At 40.7% G+C, this 24,895-nt stretch overlaps 2 protein-coding genes across 2 annotated transcripts; both read left to right on the top strand.

The window, feature by feature from the left end:
- Window positions 1–5,255: 5,255 nt before the first annotated feature.
- LOC137278414 (epoxide hydrolase 4-like) lies at window positions 5,256–12,756 on the top strand. Its single transcript, XM_067810727.1, has 6 exons — window positions 5,256–6,520; window positions 7,331–7,455; window positions 7,751–7,863; window positions 9,795–9,963; window positions 10,627–10,790; window positions 11,222–12,756. The coding sequence occupies exons 1-6, from the start codon at window positions 6,326–6,328 to the stop codon at window positions 11,473–11,475; spliced, it is 1,020 nt and encodes a 339-aa protein (XP_067666828.1). The 5' UTR covers window positions 5,256–6,325; the 3' UTR covers window positions 11,476–12,756.
- A 2,973-nt stretch (window positions 12,757–15,729) lies between these two features.
- On the top strand, window positions 15,730–21,608 carry LOC137278412 (epoxide hydrolase 4-like). Its single transcript, XM_067810725.1, has 6 exons — window positions 15,730–15,990; window positions 16,627–16,751; window positions 17,047–17,159; window positions 17,837–18,005; window positions 19,048–19,211; window positions 20,283–21,608. Exons 1-6 carry the CDS (start codon window positions 15,736–15,738, stop codon window positions 20,534–20,536), a joined length of 1,080 nt encoding a protein of 359 aa, XP_067666826.1. The 5' UTR covers window positions 15,730–15,735; the 3' UTR covers window positions 20,537–21,608.
- The last annotated feature ends 3,287 nt before the right edge of the window (window positions 21,609–24,895 follow it).

Below are 24,895 nucleotides of genomic sequence, written 5' to 3'. Positions count from 1 at the left end.
AGATCTGCTGGTCCACGATTAGGAAAAGAGATATAATAGAAATACACATATCTGGGTACAGCAGAAATCAGTGGCAGTGTTGGTTTAGAATTTCGGGCAATGATTCAGTTGATTAGGTGACATTGTCATAAACACTACGTGTAATGGCATTCGAATTGTGTGACAAGGAGTCAGGTTACAATAACTTCTTCGCGAACACTGGCGTCATCACTATTTGAAAATGGTTCTTAAACATATGCTCATTATATAGTCAGAATCATAATATGGACACTGCTTTAAGAATGTGTTCCCTATAATTATGAAATGTTTTTTTCGGACTTTTTCATATGCTAGTAAATGTGCTGGAGGAGGTGTATGGGCTTTTATCATTATAAAGTTCTTCAAATCCCCTATGGCCTACGACTAAGACATTGTAAATATATCGTAAAAAGTTCGCATGTTACAAGCAATTATTTCCAGCCATGTAACATATATCATATAGGCTGTACCTAGACTTCCTCTTTTTGAAAAGGAGTAAAACGCCTACTCATAACGCATGTGTAATTGTTCAAGTGTTCAAACAGCTGTAACGGATCTGACCGCAGTTGCTTCTGTCATATATACTGACAGCAAAAGAAACGCAGCTCTGCTTTTTTGTCAAGTTGTTAAACAGAAACATAAACATGTACGCTTACTGTTATGAGATTTCATATTTTTCGAAACTAACGTTTCCTTTGGTGTTCAGATGAGACTGTGAGCAGCATTTTGTATTCATTTATTTATTCTGTGTTGATAATATAAAGTGTTTGTTAACATATCATTGTGTTATATACTTATTTATTTACGTGGAACGTTTGTTTGGCAAATCATGGGCTACAGAATTAACTTTTGCCTTATGTTTCAGAGTGGTACTGATGTGATGTGCGCCTGACAGGGTGTTGAGCAACACTTAATAGACAAGCTATGGTTTACAGTATGAAATCAGTGTGCCTTCCAATATAAGTGATCTGTAGAGTTATTATGATTACAAAATCGAAATTAGTACTTTTCATATGTGATTTCGATATATCGTGGTTACTTCCACTTTTTTTAAAGACTCGAAGAAGCCTTTTTCGTTATCTCGATAATATTTTCGTAATTTCGCTCATCTTCGCCTTAATATATTCTGAGGTTATGATCGTGACAATGATAATAAAGTCAATTTTTTTATTGAAATAACGAAAGTGCAATGAAAGTAACTAAAAACTGAAACGATCAGAAATTATATTCAAATGTAAAGTGAAAATATATTTGGAAGTGTCACTCACATTGACGGTTAAGTGATACACAGTATGTTTTCCTTCAGGTTTATGTTGAACTTAGTATTGCATACACTTTGTTTATTGTTGGATATCTATGTACAGTACTGAAAATGTCTGCTTTTCGATATTTTAAATAGGTCAAACATTGCACAAATATGGCCATATTGTCCAGACGACTGGATACAAGTTGACTTGACATAGCTAGGTCATTCTGATAAATATTTGTCTGATTTTTAACTGGCAGCTTATCAAGAGACAAAATACGCTTTGACCATGACATGTTACAAATAATCGAAAAATGCTTTTTACAGTTTGCGAATGCAACAAATATATAATTATTGACAGGTTACTTTTATAGGAGAAAATTATTATGTATGTCAACTTCTCCTTTAGACTATGAGCATTTCAGGGCAGGAAAAAAGGAAACATTGCCTATACAATAGAAAAGAAGTTGACATCTAGAATATGTGTCCTATACGTGAATGCCAGCTTCTATAGCTCTCTCTAAAACCCCATGTTATTTCCACTCTGCCGAAAGGCATAGAGGGGCAACTTGGAAAGGTAAGCAGTCATAACAGAGCGTAGGAAGCAACTTGCTAAGATATTCCGATATCAGTGGAAAGATCACGTGGAAATGAACAAAAAGCCCAATATGTGTAACAATCCTTCCCACAAAGGTTACTTGTCATATCTTCGTAGGAAGATGTGTCGCTGTGAGAAGAGGATGAATGTGCCAATGTGGTCATATGTTTGTAAGCTCACGAACTGGCTCTCAAAATGCATGGCCGCTGAACATTCTGCCAGAATATTTTTCCCTCAAAAATAACTGGTAGAACAGATAAGTACCCAATGCATGTACTTATTCAGGGCGTGCAATAACTAATCACATGCGCGTTGTAGAGTCAAGGCCACGTATGTTATCTGTTATATGTTCAGCGACTGTAAGAACCAGGGACAACGTCTGCGCACGTATACATCTAGGGCTGATTTAGGTTCGTCGCTGTTCTGTCCCGTCAGCACATTTGATTTCCCCTCCTAGAAGATAAAGGCATTAAAGCTATTTGCTCAGGTGTATTTGGGCTGTTTCGGCTCAACATTTTCTACACTGACATCATAAGGTTTGTGAGCAAAGTAACGCGTTTTTGAACAAAACCCCAGACAAAAAAAATGAAAATCTGAGTGAGTGAGTGAGTTTAGTTTTACGCCGCTTCTAGCAATATTCCAGCGATATCACGGCGGGGGACACCAGAAAATGGGCTTCACACATTGTGGCCATGTGAGGAATCGAACCCGGGACTTCGGCGTGACGAGCGAACGCTTTATCCACTAGGCTACCCCACTGTGACTTCTCTACAGCAAGATGCCAATGGTCCCGGTATATCGTGCAGCTGTAATATTGCTGAAACAGATGATAATTAATAATTATATATTAATGGCATATCCACAATTGTACAATCGATTATGCTTTTAGAAGAGATTATTTTGGATGTAGAATGGGTTGTATCGCGTCTGTGTACATGGCTTTTGGTGCAGGTATTACACAGTCCGTGCATTATCACACATATACGTTTTTTCGTTTCTACTGATATCAATCAACAGTTCTGACTTTCAGAACCGAGAAGAATGGCAATAGAAGATATTTTGTGATGGTGGATCTCCTTCTATGGTTCTGTTTTTAAAGAGGAACATTTATAAACAACTTCTTTAATGCAGTGCATGCGACATTTCGGTGTAGATCCTGACGCCGTTATCAAGTAAAAGAAGGTTCTGTTTCTTGTTCCGTTTCTCTATATTTTTTTGTAAGACATCCTCTTGCATTTTCCTCACAAGAAACAAGATGTGATGCCATCCGTTCTAAACGAACCGACATATCGCCACGCTCATTTGGAGGTTAGTTAAAGAAAATAGCGGGACACATGATATATTCATTGGAAATAATTTGTGTTCATATTAATGATAATGATAAGTTCCAGATTTGTTTTACACCTTTAAAGCCGGTTCAGACTAAATGATATGCAACTGCACAGACTAGCTGGGTCGCGCCTGGGTCGTCGCCGTGAGTGTTAGATATATTTTGAAAACTTTGGACTACAACTGAGACAAGATCAACAGTCACTTGTGCTGAGTCACTTGGAAACAATGTTAGATGTGCTGTCGAGTTTAAGCAAAATTCAGTGTTAGTTTTATCACGTTACTCTTTGACGTCATTGTGAACAAGGTAATGACTGACAGTATTATTCCATGTATCCCCCACTCCCTACCCTGTTTTTGTTTGGAGGAAACTGATATTTTCATAATCATTGCTGCTGAAAATAGGCAACAGAAATTCAGACATTGTTAATGTAATCGAGTTATATGTGCACTATCCCGTTCAGGATTAGAACTTCTTCAGCAGCCCATCGGGATGCGGTATTGGGACTTATTGCCGTACTGTCCCAACTGTGGCGATCGAAGCGCATGATGTCCATCGCTGGATTGTCTTGTCCAGACTCGATTATTTGTAGACGCTGTCAATGATGGACGGTTAATGTTCAGGTCTCCCGAACCTCAAGGGATTGTGCTTGTCAGGAGGTAGCTGAGACTCCAAAGGGCAAGAATATAGAACCCTGCTTCAGACCTTGTGTAATTTGTATATTCCATATTACTTCATCGCTGCTATAGTTCAACATTTGATGGTAGTCTAGAAATAGATGTGTCTTGACCACACATTCCAATGACTCCTATTATGAACAACAACCAACGCAGTATACAGGCACACAGCCGTATAATGTTGCTTGGGTTCAGAATATTCATGGACATTCTAATATTTGCTGAGTATGTGCATGGAAAACTACCAGAACTTAATTGCCAGCACTTAATATCCATTATGTCGTTGGTCAGCATGGTTAAGTGATAACAAATCACATATAACAAATGTATGTGAAACACTTTGAGGTGACCCCCGACTGGAAAAGCGTCACGGGGGCTCCTTTTACGAAACAACAGTTATACCAAGGTTAATCTTAACTCCCATCCTTTAACATTGAACTAAGGTTACCTTTGTGACTTTGTGCCCTGGTGTTCTGTGAAAGGAGGACCAGAGCAATAAATGATGATTTATTGTACTGGGAAGAATTTCGAGTTGGAATTACAGAGTAGTTGTCAAAGCTATATGACAGCAGTAGAAAACTGGATTATAGCTTTGATAGAAAAAGGGACCTTACCCCATCACGCTGCAGGATTTAGTGCCTTATTTCACACCATGTGAAATTATAGTACATGGTTGCGTACATATTCAACAGATTGCTAGAGAGGTTGTTTGTCAGTTTAATAATGCTTATTGTACATGTTGTCAAGGTTCCACATGTGACCTCATGTTCGAGTCACTGCGTTTCGCATAGCTTGTCAGATAGTGAGGTCACTTTTGCTATTAATAGATTATGTTAGACAAGGCCGTTGTTGTAGCTATGACCAATGCTATATGATCTTTTGGTGGGTGGGGGACTTGGGGGTGGGGTGGGATGTGTAGCTTTTAACCTGTTGTTATGCACCTTATGTCTTTTTGTGGGGTACATGGGATAAAGGCATAGTAAGGAAACTGAATATGGTGGTTGGATGTACAGATAAGGGGCGGTGGGGAGGCTTAGTGATTAAAGCGTCCCCGCTCGCTACGTCGAAGACCCGTGTTCGAATCCTCACATGTGTGAAGCCCATTATTTTGCTTTGTATTTACAGTTTGTTTCCTACCTCCTGGAGATGCAACAGCTATTACTTATTAATATCGAGGTTTTATACTGATCTCAGAGATCCCCCGTGTTTTGCTGACCATTTGATACTGCAAGTTTTAGGACGTGATGATACTATTCACAGAAAAGTGATTGATTGATTGTTGTTGTTTAAAGCCGCGTTCAACAATATTCAGCCGGAGATCAACATCATGAACATCGATCTACGAATTTGTGATGTGATGACATGTGTCAACCAATTGGTTTTCAGCCACCATTAGGTTGACGTAAGAGGCGACTCATGTCATCGTGTCTCTGACTATATAATTTTGATAGTGACAAATAAACCCATTCATATCAAAAAGGGAGACCAGCGAGTCCATTACAAAGAGGTCTAAGCAGTAGGGAAAGTAATTTTGTTCGGGGAATGTGAGGCTGACTACAACTGCCATGATGAATGCTCAACGCTGCTGATTATTGGATTGTCATATGCCTGGAATATTGCTGTGTGGAGGGTACCTGGTGTAGGCCTCCCTCGCACGGATGTTATGTGCTAGTCTCATGCATGGGATCGGACTCCTATATCATTCTTAATGAACTGCCTACGTCCATTCAAGCAGATGTAGAAGAACGGGATCTCTAGGTCAACATGGCGACAGTCCAAAAGATGTTCGATGGGGTTCTCCTTGAGCATTATCGTGACGGCTCGAGAACGGTGGGGTCAAGCGTGCTCATCCATGAATACCGGATGAGTGGCAAGAGGATGGCTATCAAAATGTGGCACGATAGTGGAATCTAGTACTTCCTGTTAATAACGTTCATTTCTGGGCGGATTCTGCCGTGGGATCCAACTTGTATCCATACAAAACGCACCATCGCTGAACCGTCACCAAGGGCTTCATGGGTCGTAGAAAATAGTGACTTCCGACACACAAATTAAACCTACGCCATGTCGTCAGGTTGCAGTTTTCAAGTTGCATCACGTCAGTTGTTCCGACGAATGCTGTCTGATTGGTTTATCTCGGTTTTACAGGTCTTCAACGATCCTTTATTTCACCGGTGACCACGTGCCTCCTCACAAGTCGACTTATAATCGTGTGGTTAAAGATCAAATTAACATCCGTGTAACGCAATCCCTGCATTTTGCACTTTTTCTGAAAGTCTACGTCTTGCCATGTCTGGAAAGGTTAAACGCTGCCTGTAAATTCATATGTTGCTTATTTAAATCTCATGAGTATAGTATGCGTGATGTTATCCGTGACACGCAGCTTATGACTTGGGTCGACCTCATTTCGTTTCTATTCATTCCCGCCCCACATTTGTCTTTCCCAGTCAGGAAGTATGGCGCTGAAAGATATCCTCTTTAGGTGGATCGCTTTCGGATTGGGTTGTTTGTATTCGACATGGGTTTTGTTCGTTTTAACTGTGTGGCTTGTGAAACACCCTATTGCATTTTTCTCCCGCAAGAAACGAGATGTGATGCCATCAGTTCTAAGCGACCCTGGCCTGGGAACACATGGCTATGTCCACTTGGAGGTGAGTCAACAAATCGTATTTCAACGCGGAACCTTTGATGAATCGTCTGTGCTGAAAAGGCAGACATTTCAGATTTGTTTCACGCCTGGACAGTTCAGATATCATGACACAGAGCTGGAGAAACGGTGGTCTCAAAAGCACAGCCTATTCTGGTCAACCTCAAGCTGGCTGTCGTTCTCAATTTGTGTCTAGATCGTTTAGTTGAGAGTCAAAATCGGCTTTCAGTCGACTTGTAGAACTAACAACAAAAGACTGGTATGTGTCATGAGTGGTGATCTATAGGCCAGTCACCCATGATTATGTTTAGATGAAGTTTAAATCGATTGCATGCGATGGTAGCGTAGCAAAGCAGGTGGGTAGGGTGCACCGATATATTGTACAATGAAGCGGTTCAAGTCGGGGTCATCTCAAAACAATTTTTATTTTTTATAAAAAATCTTTAATCCTCGCAGAGACACGGGGGCCTGTGGCCTAGAGCCGAACCACAAAAACAGGACTACACTTTTATATCCGTTTACGTTAAAACCGTGCAAACCATGCTAAGGCATAGCATGCCTTATTTCTAAGAGGAGAACCCATTGTTGCGTTTGGGCCATATGTTTCTGTGTGATGGTGATTGCAGCTGAATTTGGAATTTTTGGTATATTCAAGTTCAAAGTGGCAACGTTTCTTTAGTCCGTCAAACGAATGTTAACTGATCTCTTGTTTATAATGTGTAAATACGTGGTGGAAATTACGAGGTAATCTGTGCTAGCTAGTGCTGCTTTTCTTCGCTTCTACTTTAAATTCTGCGCCACCTGTTATTTTCAGGATGTCAGGATCCACTATGTTGCCCATGGTGACGAAACCAAGCCTTTGATGCTGTTTGTACATGGGTTTCCAGAGTTTTGGTACTCATGGCGATACCAGCTGCGGGAGTTCAAAAAGGATTACAGGTGACCGGAGTTGTATTTTTTGGGCATTGCCATGACAGGATGTTCAAATCCCTGGCTGGTCGCTCACTCCAGAAAACTTACCAACCCTTATTGGAAAGTAACAGTCTATCAAACATAAACCTTACAAAAAGTTATCCATTAGGTATTAACAACAGAACCAATTTGTCATATTTACCAGTCTTACCCGAGAGACACACACGCACACCATGACTGACTTCTGATTTCTATTAGTGTATGCTATGATTTTTGTTTTTCCTGCATTGATCTTTATGAGATTCACACCTTACAATTCCAGGGTTGTGGCCATTGATATGAGAGGCTATGGTGAGTCTGACAAGCCTTCCGGTGTTGACAGTTACCAGCTGTCCAAGATGGTGGCCGATTTGAAACAGATTATCCCAGCTCTAGGTAACAGGAAATTTCAAAGTGATGTGAACAAATCAGCCACGTAGATGGATGAAATATACACTTTTCACAAAAAGAAATTAAAATGAAATTAAAAAATGCTACATAAATTGTGTTCACATATGTAAACTCAAATATTATTTTAGGGTTGCACATTGTTTCTGGAATGTTTTAGTAGATCATGTTTGACCAAACAGAACTGAAATTGATTTTGAACGGTTTTATCAACCAGGATTGTCATGATGTCCGTGGATGTCATGAGGCACGAATATCAGGCACAATGATTTTTTCTCACTTGCAAATTATGAATCAGCATGGGACTATGAAAGACCCAAATGAATCTCACAATTGCATCCACGATCTTTGCAAGTACTATATACGAAAATGGGACGTTTCAACACTGGTGATCGAAATCCCGGCAATTGGACGACTGCAAGCTGGCGAATCAAAGAGAGAGGTGGCAAGGATCTTCAACGTTCATACCAGCACAATAACTCGATTGTTGGATCGATTTCGTCAAACAATTTCAACAAATGACCTTTCAAGATCAGGAAGACCTAGAATCACCACATCTGCCCAAGATCGGTACATTCGGGTAATCCACCTACGTGACCGCCATCGTACCGCCCGGGACATAGCACAAGAACAGTTTGGAGCCCGAAGAGTTTTCCGATCAGACAATCAGGAACCGTCTCCGAGAAAGGAGGAATACGTGCCCAATGTCCAAAAGTTGCCCCCTCCTTGACACGACTACATAGACGTCGACGAGTGAGATGGTGTAACACGGTGCTGCCATGGAACCTTGAAAACTGGAGGCGCATGTGGTTTAGCGATGAATCCCGTTATCTCCTTAGGCGACGTGATGGAAGAGACCGTCTCTACATATGACATCATGAACATTTTCCTCCTAACTGCATCAGACAGGTGGACAGATTCGGTGAAGGGAGTGTTATTCTCATACACCCGTAGATCGGGTTATTCTCATACACCCGTAGATCGCAACCTTTGCTCGTCCAAGGCAATCTGACGGCCAATCGAAACATCGACCAGATTCTCTGTCCCTCACCATTTTGACCGTCAACGGCTGCTCTTCCATCAGGACAACGCCAGGCCCCACACAGCACGTACCATCGTGGATTACCTGGCCAGTAACATCAATACCCTCTCCTGGCCCATCAGATTCCCAGATCTGAATCCAATCAAACACCTTCGGTATTAGATCGATAAACGGGAACGTCGAAGTCGTAATCCACCACATCTTCAACAGTCGCTCCACATGCTGCAGGAGGAATGGAGAAGGATTCCACACCAAAACATCCAACGACTGATTCGATCTGTAACCAGGAGGTGTCGGGCAGTGGTAGCAGCTGGAGGTTGGAGGTGGTCATACGAGGTACTGACTTCAACACCACCTGGTGGACAGCAGTAATGACTGTGATGGCTGTTATTCTCATGACACATGGAGAAGATAGCAATGCTTTGCTCGACAAAGTTTCATTCATGTTTCCTCTAATCTACACGTCCTTGAATAACACCAAATTGATATTTGGGTTTTGCATTTCTTTTTTTTTTTGAAGAGTGTATTAAGTGTTTTCATGTCGTAGAGACCCGCGAAGATCTGGGTTAGATGAAAGATTGAGTGAGTAAGTTTTACGCCAGTTGTATGACGGCCTTCTGAAAATAGACCAGACGATTCAGTAATCGACAGCATGAGCATCGACCTACACAATTGGGATAGCGTGACACGTGTCAAACAAGTAAGCGAGCTTGATCAGCCGATTTTCCGTTAGTTGCCTCTAATCATTGGTTGCTGAAGATCAATTCTGACCCGCATCTTCACGGGAAGAATTTTCGAATACACGGGAGTGTGTTTGCTTTTCGTGTGTTGTAGAGTAAAGAGGTGACTCTACAGGATACCTGCTTCTGTTTCCCAGGTTACAGGTCCTGTGTGCTTGTTTCTCATGACTGGGGTGGCGCCATTGCCTGGTCATTCACTGCCCTCCATCCAGAACTGGTCGACAAGCTGATCGTGATGAACTGTACGTCTCTTGATGCCTTTCGAAGCTACATAGAGAAGCATCTGTCGCAGTTCAAGAAATCTTGGTAAGGAAATAATGTTTTAGGCTTTTATGCAATAGCTAAGAACGCTCGGGGTACGTGATCAACGATTAGTTATGTACAATGGTAACCATGGCAATTGCTGATGCAATGCAACTGTTGTCTTTTGCAGTTTTGCATTTTTCTGCATTATGTTTTGCCATGTTTAGTTGAAACATATTTCGGCCAAAATAATTTTAGCATGGTAGAGCTGTAACTGTCAAACTGATCAATATGTTTCATGAAACTATCAGGTAGCATTTGTTTCTTGCCATCATCGTTGAACATCGTCTGAAATGTTGCCTTATCAAATAGTATTTTTCACATGTCCAGAACATATCGAAATATCTAATTCTCATTGTTAAATAACTTCATTTTTGTGAATATTTGTCTTTGGTGGTCTGTTCCAGGTACGTGTTCTTCTTCCAGTTAAACCTCATTGCTTTACATCTTACCTGGATTCTTTTCACTCCTCGTACTGTATTACTTTTTATGTTTCGATAAAACAGGAAGAATTTGGATTTTGTCTCACACACAAATGGGATGTATGGATATTTTTGCTGACGCAATGCAACGGTTGTCTTTTGCATTTGCATATCGAAATTTCTTATTCTGATTGTTTACGTAACTTCAGTGTTGTGAATATTTGTCTTGGATGGTCTGTTCCAGGTACGTATTCTTCTTCCAACTTCCATTTCTCCCGGAGTTGGCACTGCAAGTGAGGGACATGAAACAACTGGAAAGACTCTTCACGGGACGTCGGTGTGGTCTGACGTCAGGGAAACTGAGTGCTGATGATTTAGAGGCCTACAAGTATTCTTTCTCTAGGCCAGGTGAGTGAGTGAGAGAGAGAGAGAGAGAGAGAGAGAGGGGGGGGGGGGAGGTTCGCGTCCAAAATGGACCTCAACTAAAAACAGTACGAGAAGCTGTACATTACATTACTAAGGAAATGTAATCGCAAATATGTTAAATGCAGTTTGAATTCACTTGCTTCCACGAATCTGAACAACAGGGCACTGCATGGATAGCTATAACAGAGCTGGCTGGTTCAGATAAAAGCCATTCATGTGAAAAGTTTAGTATATTCGGCTGTTCAACAGCTTTTGTTCTATCTTGAACCCAAGGAGGTCCTTTGTCTACAGCATGGATGCGTTGTTGCAGATCTGTCAGAAAGTGCAAACCTCGCTTGTTTCACTGTTACGCATCCAGATTGTGTATGAATCTGACACTATATTCTTCGTTTACCCTCGCTTCCTGCCTGCAGGTGCTGCCACAGCTACTCTCAATTACTATCGAGGTATGCTTCGGTTTCCTTCAACGAAAAAGATGCCACGGATTTCGTGCCCGGTCCTGACCATCTGGGGCTGCAAGGACGCGGCCATCGATATCGGTGTTGCTGCAACTGGTGATGCTTTTGCAGACAATTACACAGTCAAATACATAGAGGAGGCGAGTCACTGGGTCATGATAGACACTCCTAGCAAAGTTAACGAACTCATGAAAGAATTTCTTGAGTAATTGTGCAATGTCCAGATCCAAGGTAGAAGTCCTTCCTCCTTCCACCTGGATATAGGTCTTGTGTACTGGTATGTATATATCTACATGTCCTTGCTTGTAATACGTGTGTGCTGACATTCTGAAGACACTGTCTCCACTGATAATCAACACCCATGATTCCACTATTATGTAGAAACTGCGCCTGTTGAGGACATAGAAACGTTCTGAAATCACAAGGAGCTTCCAAAAGTAATGCGTGTGGCGAGTCCAGTGATCCGACCATCAGGCAACTTGAACAAGGTAAGGATGTCAACTACAGGAGACTGACAAATATGCTGCTGACTGAACCATGTGACTTACATCCCCATGACACAGGAACACCTGAGATAACCTGCGGAAAAGCGAAGATTACTAGAGAGTAGACACTTTCAACAGGAAATAGAAATGTGGATCAACGATCGTTTTACATAGAAAGGGAATACATCACACACTGGTAGCAATAAACTGTCGATGTTGTCCTGAGATGTCAGTGGTTCAAGGAGTTGGACTTGGACTGTGTTACCTATCTCAAATTATTTGACATTGTCCGTTTAACTTAGACATTTGTGACTGATTTCAGTCAATTTGTGTTCAAACTGAATAGCAGTCAATGTGTCACCATCAAATATGTGTATGAAACTGTCGTCAGGAAGAATACTGCATTAGACCTATTGGCTGCATGGTAGAGTGGTGTACTTGCAACATAGCTTTAAAGATGCCTTAATATAGAGATGCCCCGGATAATTAGGTTGTTATTTCTCTTTAGACAAGCGTCATGCTACTTTATATCACGACTTATGTTTTAAACCTCGTCAACAATATTTGTCCTCGTTTACAGATTGAATAGATACAAATGAAATTTTAACGTCTGTGTTTGAGTTTTACTTAAATTATTGAGATCATGTGGGCTCAGTGGTTGATGGTTGATGGAGGGATGACAAGAAATAGGTTTCAGTAGAGTCTGTTGCGGAATATTATGTTAGGTTTAGATTGAGATGGGAAATTTAGAAGCCTTGCGTTCATTACAGCAATAGTTGGCCACTTATGGTTCTTGGACCTTCAGACTGGCACGTACGCTAGAAGTAGACATGAGCAATAGTTAGACACATTTTCGGAAGATACTTATAAGGTGCTAGAATCTTATGTTCCTCTCAACTATATTCTAACCAGGGACTTTGAGAATCTTTTGGAGTATTTTGCCGACAGTACGTTGCCGTACTGTCCCAACTGTGTCGATCGAAACACGTGATGTCCATCACTGTCTTGTCTTGTTTGTACTCGATTATTTGTAGACGCTGTCATATAGCCAGGATAGCTGAGTTCTACGTTTATAAAACAAACTAAAGCAGTCAATGATGGACGGTTAAAGTTCAGGTTTCCCGAACCTCAAGGGAACAACCAACGCAGTATACAGGCACACAGCCGTATAATATTGCTTGGGCTGAGTATATGCATGGAAAACTACCAGAACGTCTTTGCCAGCACTTAATATCCATTATGTTATTGGTCAGCATGGTTAAGCGAAAACACAATCACATATAACACTGACTCCTAAAGATCGATGCTCATGCAACGGATCACTGGATTGTATGGTCAAAACTTCATTATTTACAGACCATAAATCTGGAATATCATTTAAACAACCAACCAAACTAACACCACAAACGAGTTTATGCCTTTAATGATCCAGGACCCCGCTTTCCACAAAGTGGACTCTGTGTTTGGGTGTCTGTAGCGACCTTAGTAAACCAACGAATGGCAGCGCTGATATCTGGTTGTATTGGCCAGCATTTTTTGGATATTAATCAGAGATATTTGATAGGGTTACCACGAGCAAAGACGCCTTCATAAGTATTTGCTGACCAGTTTATCAACATGTACTAAAATATCAATCACAATGTATCTAATGTGACAGATGATGAGAATGCTTTACTTAACTGCGAGCAATTCAGCGAAAGAAATTACCATATGTGATCCAATATATGGCCACCACTGCCACCATATTGGAAATGGTATTTTGGATGTATGTATTTTGTACACAGTCATTTCTTTATGCATCGTTCTGAATAATTGATATTTAGCAATTCGGTAACTGGCGATAATAATGGTTTACTTTTCCCGTAGCGTCATAATTTGATAATATGTGACTTTCATGATCTATATTAGGTACCTTTAATTCCATTTCCTAAAATGTGACATACATGAAAACGTTGGAAACATTCATGCCCACTATCATATTTTTGCCCATCGTGCCTTTGCGAAATGTTAAACAAAAATATGTGAAAAACTTTGAGGTGACCCCCGACTGGAAAAGCGTCACGGGGGCTCCTTTCACGAAACAACAGTTACCAAGGTTCATCTTAACTCCCATCCTTTAACCTTGAACTGATGTTACCTTTGTGACTAACGATCACCCTAGTGTTCTGTGAAAGATTTATTGTGCTGGGAAGCATTTCGTGTTGGGTGTCAATTAAAATATAGAGGATACTAAACGACCTTCCGTGTAATACCATTTTTATTAAACGAGTTAATGATTTGGTATCGAACGAGCGAAAGCGAGTTTGATAGGTACTATTACTAAATCTTTAACGAGTTTAATGAAACTGGTATTTCACGGAAGCGAGTTTAGTATTCTGTTTATTACTCGCCAACATAAATTGACAGAAACTGCGGCGAAATTGCCTACAGTGTGAGGACTCTCAGCTTTCAAGTCAAGCAAGGTCTAGTAAAATCGCGACATCAACATTAGCATTGTGACGTCACAACTTTGAACCATTTTGACGTCATACGTCAAGCGGTATTACACTAGTGTAATATTGAAGTGAAAATATTACACCGTAGTATCTTCAACGGGCAAGTAATAAGTTTTCATATTTTTTGAAAGAAAATCGTGAATAATCACACGACACAGGGGTTTGTGCTCACCATCGGGACACTAAACACTGACCACATGGAAGCCTTAAAATAGGCTTTCTCTAGAGCATGTAATTACAGAGTAGATTACGTTAGCCAATGCCGCTGTTGTAGCTATGATCAGTGTTATATGGTCGTTTGTTTCCTACCTCCTGGAGATGCAACAGCTATTATTAATTAATATCGAGGTTTTGTACTGATCCCGAAGATCCCACGTCCCGTGCTGACCATCTGATGCGGCAAGTTCGTGGACATGATAATACCGTTCAGTTAAATACATGGATAAGTGATTGATTGATTGTTGTTGTTAAAGGCCGCGTTCAACAATATCCAGCCAGCGATAAGCCAGATCCAGACAATCCGGTGATCAACACCATGAACACCAATCTACGAATTCGGGATGTGATGACATGTGTCAACAAATTGGTTTTTCAGCCACCATTAAGTTGACGCAAGAGGGATCGGGTAGTCAAGACTCGCTGCTTGGTTGCCTCATGTGATCGTGTCCCTATTGTCGATAGACTAATGCTTAGTCTCAGAATACATAATTATATACATAATTTGTTACATAATTAATACATAATTTGTCACATAGTGACAAATAAACCCATTCATATCAAAAAGGGAGCCCCAGGGAGACCAGAAAGTCAGAATTGTTTCATTTAAGGCTGCAGCACTGCAGAGAGGTCTATGCAGTAGGGAAAAATATTTTGTTCAGGGGCTGTTAGACAGACTGCAAGTGCCATAATCAGAGCTTAATGCTATTGATTATTGGATTGTCATATGCCTGGAATATTGCTGTGTGGAGGGTACCTGGTGTAGGCCTCCCTCGCACGGATGTTGTATGCTAGTCTCCTCGTCATACTGGCAGTCATGCATGGGATCGGACTCCTATACCATTCTTAATGAACTGCCTACGTCCATTCAAGCAGATGTTGAAGAACAGAATCTCTAGGTCAACATGGCGACAGTCCAAAAGATGTTCGGTGGGGTTCTCCTTGAGCATCATCGTGATATTTCGATGTACATGTGTACTACAAATGCGCGATGACGGCGCATGGGGTCAAGCGTGCTCCTCTATGAATACTGGACGACTGTCAAGAGGAGGAATGGGATGGACGACTGGAAGTCCTCACAAGTCGACTTATAATGGTGTGGTTAAAGATCAAGTTAACATCCGTGTAACGCAATCCCTGCATTTTGCACTTTTTCTGAAAGTCTACGTCTTGCCATGCCTTGAAAAGTTAAAAACTGCCTGTAAATTCATATGTTGCTTTTTTAAAATCTCGTGAGTATAGTTTGCACGATGTTGTCCGTGACACGCAGCGTATGACATGGATCGACCTCATTTCATTCCCGCCCCACATTTGTCTTTCCCAGTCAGGAAGTATGGCGCTGAAAGATATCCTCTTTAGGTGGATCGCTTTCGGATTGGGTTGTTTGTATTCGACATGGGTTTTGTTCGTTTTAACTGTGTGGCTTGTGAAACACCCTATTGCATTTTTCTCCCGCAAGAAACGAGATGTGATGCCATCAGTTCTAAGCGACCCTGACCTGGGAACACATGGCTACGTTCACTTGGAGGTGAGTCAACACATCCTATTTCAACCCGAGGAGTTTTGACTAATTATCTGTGCTGAAAACGCCTGGACAGTTTAGATATCATGATATAGAGCTGGAGAAACGCTGGTCTCAAAAGCATAGCCTATTCTGGTCAACCTCAAGCTGGCTGTCGTTCTACATTCGTGTCTAGATCGTTTAGTTGAGAGTCAAAATCGGCTTTCAGTCGACTTGTAGAAATGACAATAATGAACTGGTAGGGGACACGGGGGCGAGTGGCAAAGAGCCGAACCACAAAAACAGGGCTACACTTTTATAACCGTTCGCGTTAAAAAAACATGCAAACCGTACTTTGACAAAATGGTGAAATCGCATAGCATGCCGTATTTCTAAGCGGAGAACTCATTGTTGCGTTTGGGCGATATGTTTCTATGTGATGGTGATTGCAGCTGAATTTGGAATTTTTGGTATTTTCAAGTTCAAAGTGGCAACGTTTCTTTAGTCCGTCAAAAGAATCTTAACTGAGCTATTGTTTATAACATGTAAATACGTGGTGGAAATTAACCTGAATACGAGATAGAGCTGGTCTGTGCTAGCGGTCGGTCTAGGGCTGCTTTTCTTCGCTTCTACTTTAAATTCTGCGCCACGTGTTGTTTTCAGGATGTCAGGATCCACTATGTTGCCCATGGTGACGAAACCAAGCCTTTGATGCTGTTTGTACATGGGTTTCCAGAGTTTTGGTACTCATGGCGATACCAGCTGCGGGAGTTCAAAAAGGATTACAGGTGACCGGAGTTGTATTTTTTGGGCATTGCCATGACAGGGTGTTCAAATCCCTGGCTGGTCGCTCACTCCAGAAAACTTACCAACCCTTATTGGAAAGTAACAGTCTATCAAACATAAACCTTACAAAAAGTTATCCATTAGGTATTAACAACAGAACCAATTTGTCATATTTACCAGTCTTACCCGAGAGACACACACGCACACCATGACTGACTTCTGATTTCTATTAGTGTATGCTATGATTTTTGTTTTTCCTGCATTGATCATTATGAGATTCACACTTTACAATTCCAGGGTTGTGGCCATTGATATGAGAGGCTATGGTGAGTCTGACAAGCCTTCCGGTGTTGACAGTTACCAGTTGTCCAAGATGGTGGCCGATTTGAAACAGATTATCCCAGCTCTAGGTAACAGGAAATATCGAAGTATTGTGAACAAATCAGTCAGGTAGATGGATGAAATATATTAAGTGCATTTATGTCGTAGAGACCCGAGAAGATCTGAGTTAGAAGTTAGAGTGAGAGTATGTTTTACACCAGCTGTATGATGGCGGTCTCAAACCATTAAATTCAGTGATCGACAGCATGAGCATCGATCTACTCAAATGGGATAAGGTGACATGTGTCAACCAGGTGAGCTTGACCACTCGATCCCGTTAATCGTCTCTGGTCATGTGTTGCTGAAGATCAGTTCTGACCCTCTTCTTTACGGGAAGATTAGTTTTTACAACAGATTAGATTTTAGAACAGATGTTTGTTGAAAAAATGAATTCACATCATCAGGAGGCCAGACTGAAGACTAGGTTGATGCAATGTCGTATCAAAATTTCGTAAACCAATACATATGATTTCACTCGCAGGATAGTCAGATACAGCGTTAGTTATGTACTTCAGTTGTTTACAGATTATCATCCTTCTGCTCAGGACAGCTTACATATAGCGCTTTTTATTGTGTAATATGTCAAACGAATAACAATAAGCGGGAAACCTGTTAAGTATTCGAATACACGGGTGCGTGGTTGGTTTTCGTGTGTTTTGTGGAGTAAAGAGGTGACTCTACAGTACACTTGCTTCTGTTTCCCCAGGTTACAGGTCCTGTGTGCTGGTTGCTCATGACTGGGGTGGTCTCATTGCCTGGTCCTTCACTGCCCTCCATCCAGAACTGGTTGACAAGCTGATCGTGATGAACTGTCCGACTCTTGACGCCTTTCGAAGCTACTTAGAGACGCATCTGTCTCAGTTCAAGAAATCTTGGTAAGGAAATAATGTTTTAGTCTTTTATGCAATGGCTAAGACCGCTCAGGGTACATGACCAACGATTAGTTATGTACAATGGTAATCATGGCAATTACTGATGCCTGTGACCTTTGTGGTGCTTCGAGAAGCATGATTAGACTTCAAGAATCACGATCAGGGAGACAGATCATGTTTGATGCTGCTTGTACCCTGGTAGAAGGAATGTGTTTGAGGACAACGTAACGTTTGACATTTTTTACGACTCTTTGGAAAGCTTTGGGTTGTTTTTGTTAAACTTTTGTGTGCAGAAATCCTTAGCACCAATACATCAACAAGTTAATGTGCGTATGTTGCTGACCTTGGATCATGAAATTAATTGAAGTGACAATTTTTCAACGTTAAATATATTTGACATTCTCTACTACTGTTGACTGAAACTTTCATGATGTGTTATGATGTGTTAGGACTTTCATGAAATACTTCTTTCATGGCAAGTTTCTTCTTGACATATGTTGGTGTTTGCCTTGGCAGTGGCATATGCGTTTCCACTCCATTCCGAGCTAAAACAGGAGTGCCGTTCATGCGTTTCATGCGTAAAGTGCATTGCTTTACATCTTATCAGGAGCCTTTTCCGTCTTAGGACTTCGTTATTTTTTCTGTTTCAAAAGAAAAAAAAGAAGAATTTGGATTTCGTCTCACACAAATAGGATTTTGATGTACTTTAGTAAGTTTCGAAATTTTAGAAATTTGTGCTGACGCAATGCAACTGTTGTCTTTTGCAGTTTTGCATTTTTCTGCATTATGTTTTGCCATGTTTAGTTGAAACATACTTCGGCCAAAATAATTTTAGCATGGTAGAGCTGTAACTGTCAAACTGATCAGTATGTTTCATGAAACTATCATGTAGCATCTGTTTCTTGCCATCATCATTGAACATCGTTTGAACTGTTGCCTTTTCAAATAGTATTGTTCACATGTCCAGAATATATCGAAATATCTAATTCTCATTGTTTAAGTAACTTCAGTGTTGTGAATATTTGTCTTTGGTGGTCTGTTCCAGGTACGTGTTCTTCTTCCAACTTCCATTTCTCCCGGAGTTGGCACTGCAAGTGAGGGACATGAAACAACTGGAAAGACTTTTCATGGGACGTCGGTGTGGTCTGACGTCAGGGAAACTGAGTGCTGATGATTTAGAGGCCTACAAGTATTCTTTCTCTAGGCCAGGTAATCACTGATAGTGTAGTAGGTGGAGAACAAAAATGGACCTCAACTCCTGAGAGAGAGAGAGAGAGAGAGAGAGAGAGAGAGAGAGAGAGAGAGAGAGAGAGAGAGAGAGAGAGAGAGAGAGAGAGAGAGAGAGAGAGAGAGAGAGAGAGAGAGAGAGAGAGAGAGAGAGAGAGGGGGGGTTCGCGTCCAAGATGGAACTCAACTGAAGAAAGTAAGAGAAGCTGTACTTTACTAAGGAAGTGTAATCGCAAATATGACATATGTTAAATGCAGTTTGAATACACTTGATTTCACGAATCTGAACACTATGGCACTGCATGGATAGCTATAACAGACCTGGCTGGTTCAGATAAAAGCCATTCAGGTGTCATGTTTAGTTTAGTATATTCGGCTGTTCAATGGCTTTTGTTCTATCTTGAACCCATGGAGGTCCTTCAGATTTGTCTACAACATGGATGTGTTGTTGCAGATCTGTCAGAAAGTGCAAACCTCGCTTGTTTCACTGTTACTCGTCCAGATTGTGTATGAATCTGACACTATATTCTGTGTTTAAACTCGCTTACTGCCTGCAGGTGCTGCCACAGCTGCTCTCAATTACTATCAGTTTGAATTCACTTGATTTAAGGTCGGACTGTTGGTACTGTAGAAAATAATCGTTTTACAACTCTTTGAACAAAACTTCACAAATCTGACCAATAGGGCACTGCATGGCTAGCTATAACAGAGCTGGTTGGTTCAGATAAAAGCCATTCAGGTGTCATGTTTAGTTTACTACCAAATGTACATGCACTTTCAGTTACCAATGGTTTAACGCTTTCTAAGTTCATAGAGATTCACATCTCCTCAAGGGAAATTTCACATTTCGTACAATTAGATCATATTCGGTTGTTCAACAGCATTTGTTCTATCTTGAACCCATGAAGGGACTTGAGATTTGTCTACAGCATGTACATGTGTTGTTGCAGGTCTGTCAGAAAGTGCAAACCTCGCTTGTTTCACTGCTACTCGTCCACATTGTGTATGAATCTGACACTATATTCTTCGTTTACCCTCACTTACTGCCTGCAGGTGCTGCCACAGCTACTCTCAATTACTACCGAGGTATGTTTCGGTTTCCTTCAACGAAAAAGATGCCACGGATCTCGTGCCCAGTGCTGACCATATGGGGCTGCAAGGACGCGGCCATCGATATCGGTGTTGCTGCAACTGGTGATGCTTTTGCAGACAACCACACAATCAAATACATCGAGGAGGCGAGTCACTGGGTCATGATAGACACTCCTGCCAAAGTTAACGAACTCATGAAAGAATTTCTTGAGTAATTGTGCAACTTCCAGATCCAAGGTAGAAGTCATATGAGAAATAAAAAGGTGGTTTGCATTTAAAATATCTGTAGGTGTAGATATTCAGATATCTTGGTGTATTTGTAAGCCTTGTACGTGTTTCTTAAAAGTTCAGAGATAGCTACAACGCTCATTCCACCGCCACCTTTCCCAGGATGTATAGGTCCTGTGTGCTGATATATATATATATATATATATATATATATCCACTTGCCCTTGCTTGTAATACGTGTGTGCTGACATTCTCTGAAGATACTGTAACAGTGATAATCAACGCCTATGATTCCACTATGATGTAGAAAGTGTTGAAGCTTTTTAGTCGTGACCGTTCGTCGCTGAACTGAGCCTGTTGAACACATAGCACGTTCTGAAATCAGAATCAGTTTCCAAAGGTAATTATATAATGGCTATGGCGTGTCCAGTGATTCGACCAACAGGCAGGTTGAACAACGTAAGAATGTCAACTACAGGGAACTGACCGGCAACTTTAAGACTAATATGCTGCTGACTGAACCACGTAACACGGGAGCACCTAAGATAACCTGTGGACAAGCGGAGAGTATTAGACAGTAGACACTTACAACAGGAAATAGAAATGTGGATCAAGGAAGGAAATACATCACATACCGGTGGCAATAAACTGTCTATATTGTCTTGAGATGTCAATGGTTAATTTAAGGAGTTGGACTTGGACTGTGTTACCTATCTCAAATCATTTGACATTGTAGGTTTAACGGAGACATTTGTGACTGATTTCAGTCAGTTTATGTTCATACTGAATAGTACTCAATGTGTCACCATCAAATATCTGCAAGAAACTGTCGTGAGGAAGAATACTGCATTAGACCGACCCATTGACTGCGTGTGGTGTACTTGCAACATAGCTTTAAACATGCCTTAATATAGAGATGATCCAGGTTGTTATTTCTTTTCAGATAATCTTCCTAATAGTATTATTTTATCTGCGGACTTATGTTTTAAGGCTCGTTAGTAATACTTCATCTTATTTACTTATGATTGAATAGATACAAATGAAGTGTTAACGTCTGTGTTTGAGTTTTATTTTAATTATTGAGATCGGCTGGGTTCAGTGGTTGATGGTTGATGGAGGGATGACATGCCATACTTTTCAGCAGAGTCTGTTGCGGAATATTACGTTAGGTTTAGATTGAGATGGGAAATTTAGAAGCTGTGGAACATCCGGCCTTGCGTTCATTACAGCAATAGTTGGCAACTCATGGTTCTTGGGCCTTCAGACTGGCACGTACGCTAGAAGTAGACATGAGCAATAGTTAGACACATTTTCAGAAGATACTTACAAGCCACTAGAATTCTATGCTCCTCTCCACTATATTTTAACCAAGAACTCCGGGGGTGTTTTGGAGTATATTTCTTAAGTGTATAGAGGTCTATGCTCTCATCTCATTACAAATTACAAAAAGACCAGGAAATGTCCGGAGAATATTCTTATCCGGGGGACTCACTCGAGGTTTGAAACTTGATCTTTACTGCCGTGAAGTGAATAATATCATATCTGTTGGAAGAAGAACGTGAACATATCACGTGATTAAACATTCCAAGCATGATATCAAATGACCCTAAACTCGCTGACAAGACTTCCACTTAGAGTAGTCTCCCTTAATCATCCATGTCAAGGTTTGTAAACATAACACACTGAGATATGACAACTTTTATAAACACGAGTGTCTACTTTATGCTTATTACTTGGAACAGAGTAAACGGTATATACAGCTGTCCCACAGATGCCTCCTGTCGATCATCCCATGACCAAACGTAGTTCCGCCCAGGTGAAAATACCAAAACTAATAACACTAATGCCTAATACTTCTTTATGTCATCTATATGAAAACCTAATGGTGCCACTTTTGTGGCATAAATCATTTGAAAACAATAATGGCTAGTTATTTCAAATACGTGTTTGTTAAAGTCGTTATTTAGAGGTTTTGGAACAGACATAAAATAACTAATTTCCGAAAACATAACTCATGTAACGAAAAACATCTGTAATAAAGATAGCATACACATGATAGCATCGTTATGACTTTAAGGACAAATTCTGTTTAAAGTCATACAAAATAATGTTCTTAACGTCGTGCTGACCCTGCTTGTTCATGGATATGCACTTGTGTAGTGTAAACACATTACACACATAGGTCACGGTGACCTGACGTGACCGTTCATGTGGTCTAGACGTGGCTGGGTCATTGTGATAAAAATTTAATTTGACCTTACCGAAGCTCAGTTGTTGAGTGACAAATCCGTGCTCTGTCCGTGATAAGATTGACGAACGAACTATAATCGACATGTGTAGAATTCAACAATCAAAGTCGACTAACTAATACCTTTCTTCAGCATGTGACACAGTATAACTTGGTGTTTATGAATGAAACAAGTATATATTAACTAGTTGTTGTTGTTTTTTTTGTGTGTAGGCTCCTGATGAGATACACCATGAGCATCTGATGCATACACCGATTCAGGGCGTATACTAAAAACCTGCACCATTGGGTGTATCATCATGCTAATATTTGTATAGCGCCAAAACCCCACTCAGCTGCTCAAAAGCGCTTTGTTTTTTCCCTCGATCAGTATTTTCAATCTCAACTCCCTGGGGAGCCTCTTACAGCTGCAACTGAATATGTTGCGTTATTTTTCTTATGGATATTACAGTTAACGAATCGTGTAATTTGACTTTACAAATATAAGGCTGGACTAATTTGAATTTCATTTTCACTGCCAGTAACTATGGCACCTGAAGTTCAAAAACATTTCCTTCAGAATCGGTTGTTTCTGTTCAAAAGCATGGTAATAAAAATATATTGAGCCTGCACAGGGTAATCATAATAATGGTTAATGTACTACAAAATGCATCGTTCACCTGTTAATGGTAGTCATCGTGACTGCAAGTACATTTTTGGCTCTCTTCAGCTGGTTGAGAACAGTGTTGGTCAGCAGCGAGCTGATTGTAATGAAGACCTTTATAATTAACTTGATTACTGGCCGTGAGGGGGACACGGGTTGATGTACTCTCTGTGTTTGAATCTGAAGGGCGAGGGGAACAAACAAACATAAGAGGTACATCAGCCCACGGCCCCGAGTGACTAGTGTACATTTTGTCTTACCAAACACTCCACTGTTAATTTTCAGTTGTTTGAAGCACGAGTATAGATCCTTTTGTGGCCATCTTTAGATATTGCAGACAAGAAAAACTGGTTTAGAGTTTTCTCCCTTTCAAATGTTTGCATTAGCAAAATATCGGTAATTTCTGTAGATTATACGTGATTCAATGTTATTTAAGACAAAGAATTACTACTACGAGGTACTAAATGAGTTCGGCATTCCCAGCGGGGTATGTTGAAAATAAATTGTAGAGCGTCCATCCAATCAGACAGCGACATTTGTGTGTGAGGTAAGATAGTAGACAAGATTACGTACGTAAATGATGTCTTCTAACTATACACGTGATCAAAATTTACAAAGAAACAAAGCACACTTGATACAATATGCATTATCTTACCTCACACATGAATGTCGCTTTCTGATTGGCTAAGCGCTATTCAATTATTTTCAATGTACCCCGCTTACAGGCGATGTATTTATCTTTGACAGCATCTCAATGGCAGTGATTGAAATTTTAAATTCATCGATGTTCATGGGGCTACTGGTAGTGGAAGTTTTAGTTTTACATTTGTCGAAGACCACTGTGCCGATCCATAAAGCCGTCGCAGCGCTACGACATTCGTAAATATACGATAAACTATAGAGTTACGACAGGTCGTAACGTTACGAACCGTTTGTTGATCGGTACCCAGATCTTCCACTCGAAGTATGTACTCACGGATTAAATGACCAGTTGTCTGTTACTCTCACTGATCCGGGGGCGCAGTTATAGGATAAGTATAGATCGTGTTGATTTGAAAGAAAATAGAGTAGGGACAGTGGCTCATGTAATTCACTGAATGTGTATTAATTTTGTGGATGCCAGAAGTATTACAGCCGAACAGTAATTGATATAACGAGCCACATCTCACACAGCTGAGTCATGACGACCAAATGGACCAAACCATCGAACATGACCGCCCGGTGCATGTCCCTTCATGTTTTGCAGCATGCACATTTTGTTGAGACCCTCGAGAACAGGTATGAGATGATTGACATGAGAGTTCAGCTAGGTGAATTTAGCACAGTGAACTAACATTGTATGTTGCACATTTACTGATAATTTACAGGTGCTGCAACAGCCGTTGTCAATTACTATCGAACCTTTATCCGGTTTCCTCAGAGAGAGATCTCGAAGATCTTCCTAGTACTTGTCAG

The sequence above is a fragment of the Haliotis asinina genome, chromosome 3 (genome assembly GCF_037392515.1).
Source record: "Haliotis asinina isolate JCU_RB_2024 chromosome 3, JCU_Hal_asi_v2, whole genome shotgun sequence".
NCBI classification, from domain to species: Eukaryota; Metazoa; Mollusca; class Gastropoda; order Lepetellida; family Haliotidae; genus Haliotis; species Haliotis asinina.
This window is presented reverse-complemented; position numbering and strand designations above follow the sequence as displayed.

Bases quoted from the DNA above. Each gene is read 5' to 3' on its own strand.
- LOC137278414 (XM_067810727.1), top strand. From the start codon at position 6,326: ATGGCGCTGAAAGATATCCTCTTTAGGTGGATCGCTTTCGGATTGGGT. The intron at 6,521-7,330 runs GTGAGTCAACAA...TGTTATTTTCAG, and splicing joins ATGGCTATGTCCACTTGGAG to GATGTCAGGATCCACTATGT. The intron at 7,864-9,794 runs GTAACAGGAAAT...TCTGTTTCCCAG, and splicing joins ACAGATTATCCCAGCTCTAG to GTTACAGGTCCTGTGTGCTT.
- LOC137278412 (XM_067810725.1), top strand. From the start codon at position 15,736: ATGACATGGATCGACCTCATTTCATTCCCGCCCCACATTTGTCTTTCC. The intron at 15,991-16,626 runs GTGAGTCAACAC...TGTTGTTTTCAG, and splicing joins ATGGCTACGTTCACTTGGAG to GATGTCAGGATCCACTATGT. The intron at 16,752-17,046 runs GTGACCGGAGTT...TTACAATTCCAG, and splicing joins GAGTTCAAAAAGGATTACAG to GGTTGTGGCCATTGATATGA.